This window comes from Malurus melanocephalus, unplaced genomic scaffold, assembly GCF_030028575.1.
Source record: "Malurus melanocephalus ecotype Western Australia unplaced genomic scaffold, MMel_1.1 scaffold_1702, whole genome shotgun sequence".
NCBI classification, from domain to species: domain Eukaryota; kingdom Metazoa; phylum Chordata; class Aves; order Passeriformes; family Maluridae; genus Malurus; species Malurus melanocephalus.
The window spans coordinates 6,474-9,346 of NW_026624934.1; the positions used below are offsets into that span (position 1 = coordinate 6,474).

The 2,873-nt window shown below is 48.3% G+C and overlaps 2 protein-coding genes across 2 annotated transcripts in view; both read left to right on the forward strand.

Moving 5' to 3' along the window:
* Positions 1–104, forward strand: part of LOC130587269 (cytohesin-2-like) — a gene marked incomplete at its 5' end in the record, with an annotated part of 6,189 nt that extends 6,085 nt beyond the window's left edge. The window contains 1 exon segment of the mRNA XM_057388239.1: positions 101–104. Within this exon segment, the coding sequence (XP_057244222.1) occupies positions 101–104 (4 nt within the window).
* Positions 105–129: 25 nt separating this feature from the next.
* Positions 130–2,873, forward strand: part of LOC130587270 (cytohesin-2-like) — a 14,662-nt gene continuing 11,918 nt past the window's right edge. Inside the window, exons 1-3 of the mRNA XM_057388240.1 lie at positions 130–160; positions 339–431; positions 1,407–1,555. Of these exons, the coding sequence (XP_057244223.1) occupies positions 130–160; positions 339–431; positions 1,407–1,555 (273 nt within the window). The remainder of the gene's footprint in view (positions 161–338; positions 432–1,406; positions 1,556–2,873) is intronic.

The window sequence follows — 2,873 nt, forward strand, 5'->3', positions numbered from 1 at the left end:
ACACACCTGGGGACATCTGGGGATATCCCTGATACACCTGAGATACACCTGGGGACAGCTGGGTACTGCCTGTGCAACCCGGGGGTGTTCACCTGTACAGGTAAAACACCTGAGACACCTGGGCATTGCATGTGCAACCCGGGAGTGTTCACCTGCACAGGTAAAATACACACCTGAGTACAGGTAACACACCTGGGGACACCCAAACACACCTGGGCACAGCTGGGGATATCCCTGATACACCTGGGATACACCTGAGCTCATACAGACACACCTGGGACACACCCAGCACTGCCTGTGCAACCCGGGGTGTTCACCTGTACAGGTAAAATACACAGCTGGGGATATCCCTGATACACCTGAACACACCTGGGGACAGCTGGGATACACCCAGCACTGCCTGTGCAACCCCGGGGTGTTCACCTGCACAGGTAAAATATACACCTGGGTATATCCCTGATACACCTGGGTTTATCCAGACTCTCACCTGTCCCAGGTGTGTCCCAGGTGTATTTTGGGTGTCCCAGGTGTATTTTGGGTGTCCCAGGTGTATTTTGAGTCCCTCAGGTGTGATTTGAGGAGCGCCAGGTGTGTCCCAGATGTGTCTCACCTGTCCTAGGTGTATCCCAGGTGTATCCAGGTGTGTCCCAGGTGTGTTTAGGATATCTCAGGTGTGTCACTGATGCTCTCAGGTGTATGTCAGGTATCTCTCACCTTTCCAGGTGTGTCCCAGGTGTATTTTGGGTATCCCAGGTGTATTTTGAGTCCCTCAGGTGTGATTTGAGGGGTGCCAGGTGTATCTCAGGTGTGTCTCACCATTCCAGGTGTATCTCAGATGTGTCACTGACCCTCTCAGGTGTGTCTCAGGTGCGTCTCACCTGTCCCAAGTGTGTCTCAGGTGTATCCAGGTGTGTCCCACGTGTGTTTAGGGTATCTCAGGTGTGTTTAAGGTCTCTCAGGTGTGTCACTGACCCTCTCAGGTGTATCTCAGGTGCGTCTCACCATTCCAGGTGTCTCTCAGGTGTGTCCCAGGTGTGTCTCAGGTGTATCCTGGTGTGTTTAGGATATCTCAGGTGTGTTTAGGATATCCCAGGTGTGTCCAGGTGTATCCAGGTGTATTTAGGATATCTCAGGTGTATCCCAGGTGTGTTTAGGTGTGTTTAGGATATCCCAGGTGTATTTAGGATATCTCAGGTGTATCCAGGTGTATCCAGGTGTATCCAGGTGTATCTCAGGTGTGTTTAAGGTATCTCAGATGTGTCACTGACTCTCTCAGGTGTGTCTCAGGTGTCTCTCACCTGTCCCAGGTGTGTTTGGGTGTATTTAGGATATCTCAGGTGTGTCACTGACCCTCCCAGGTGTATCTCACCTGTCTCACCTGTCCATTTCTCACCTGTCACCCGCAGACACCTGTTACGTTCTCTCCTTTGCCGTCATCATGCTCAACACGAGTCTGCACAACCCCAACGTTCGCGACAAACCCTCGGCCGAGCGATTCGTGGCCATGAACCGCGGCATCAACGACGGGGGAGACCTGCCCGAGGAGCTCCTCAGGGTAATTCCCAAAATTTGGGGAAAATTTGGGAATTTTTGGGATTTTTTTTGGAGTTTTTTTGGAATTTTTAGGGGTTATTTGGGGGTAAAAAGGTGGAAATTGGGGGTTCGTGGCCATGAACCGCGGCATCAACGACGGCGGGGACCTGCCTGAGGAGCTCCTCAGGGTAAATTGGGGAATTTTGGGATTTTTTGGGAATTTTCAGAATTTTTGGGGAATTTTTTAAGGATTTTTTGGGGATTTTTCTGTGAATTTTTGGTGATTTTGGGGGTATTTGGGTGATTCGTGGCCATGAACCGCGGCATCAACAACGGCGGGGACCTTCCTGAGGAGCTCCTCAGGGTAATTCCCAAAATTTGGGGAAAATCTGGGAATTTTTGGGATTTTTTTGGGAATTTTTTGGGTGTTTTTTGGTGAATTTTTGGTGATTTTGGGCTCGGTTTTGGGGTTCGTGGCCATGAACCGCGGCATCAACGACGGCGGGGACCTCCCTGAAGAGCTCCTCAGGGTAATTCCCAAAATTTGGGGACTTTTGGGAAAATTTGGGAAAAATTTGGGCATTTCTGGGATTTTTTTAACATTTTTAAGGATTTTTTTGGAATTTTTTGGGTGATTTTCTGTAAATTTTTGGTGATTTTGGGTTTCATGGCCATGAACCGCGGCATCAACGATGGCGGGGACCTCCCTGAGGAGTTGCTCAGGGTAATTTGAGGAATTTTGGGAATTTTTGGAAATTTTGGGGATTTTTTTGGAATTTTTAGGGGGTTTTGGACATTTTTTGGGTGTTTTTGGTGAATTTTTTGGGATTTTTTGGGGGTGTTTGGGATTCGTGGCCATGAACCGCGGCATCAACGATCAGGGTGGATCTGCCTGAGGAGCTGCTCAGGGTAAATTGGGTAAAATTTGGGAATTTTTGGGAATTTCCAGAATTTTTTGGGAATTTTTGGTCATTTTTTGAGGATATTTTAAGGGTTTTTTGGTGAATTTTTGGTGATTTTGGGGTCGTTTTTGGGGTTTGTGGCCATGAACCGCGGCATCAATGACGGGGGAGACCTGCCCGAGGAGCTCCTCCGGGTAAATTGGGTTTTTTTGGGAAAATTTGGGATTTTTTGGGAATTCTTTGGGTTTTTTTAGGAATTTTTAGGGGTTTTTTGGGGGTAAAAAGGTGGAAATTGGGGGTTCGTGGCCATGAACCGCGGCATCAACGACGGCGGGGACCTGCCCGAGGAGCTCCTCAGGGTAATTCGCAAAATTTGGGGAAAATTCGGGAATTTTGGGGATTTTTTTTGGAATTTTTAGCATTTTTTTACGATTTTTT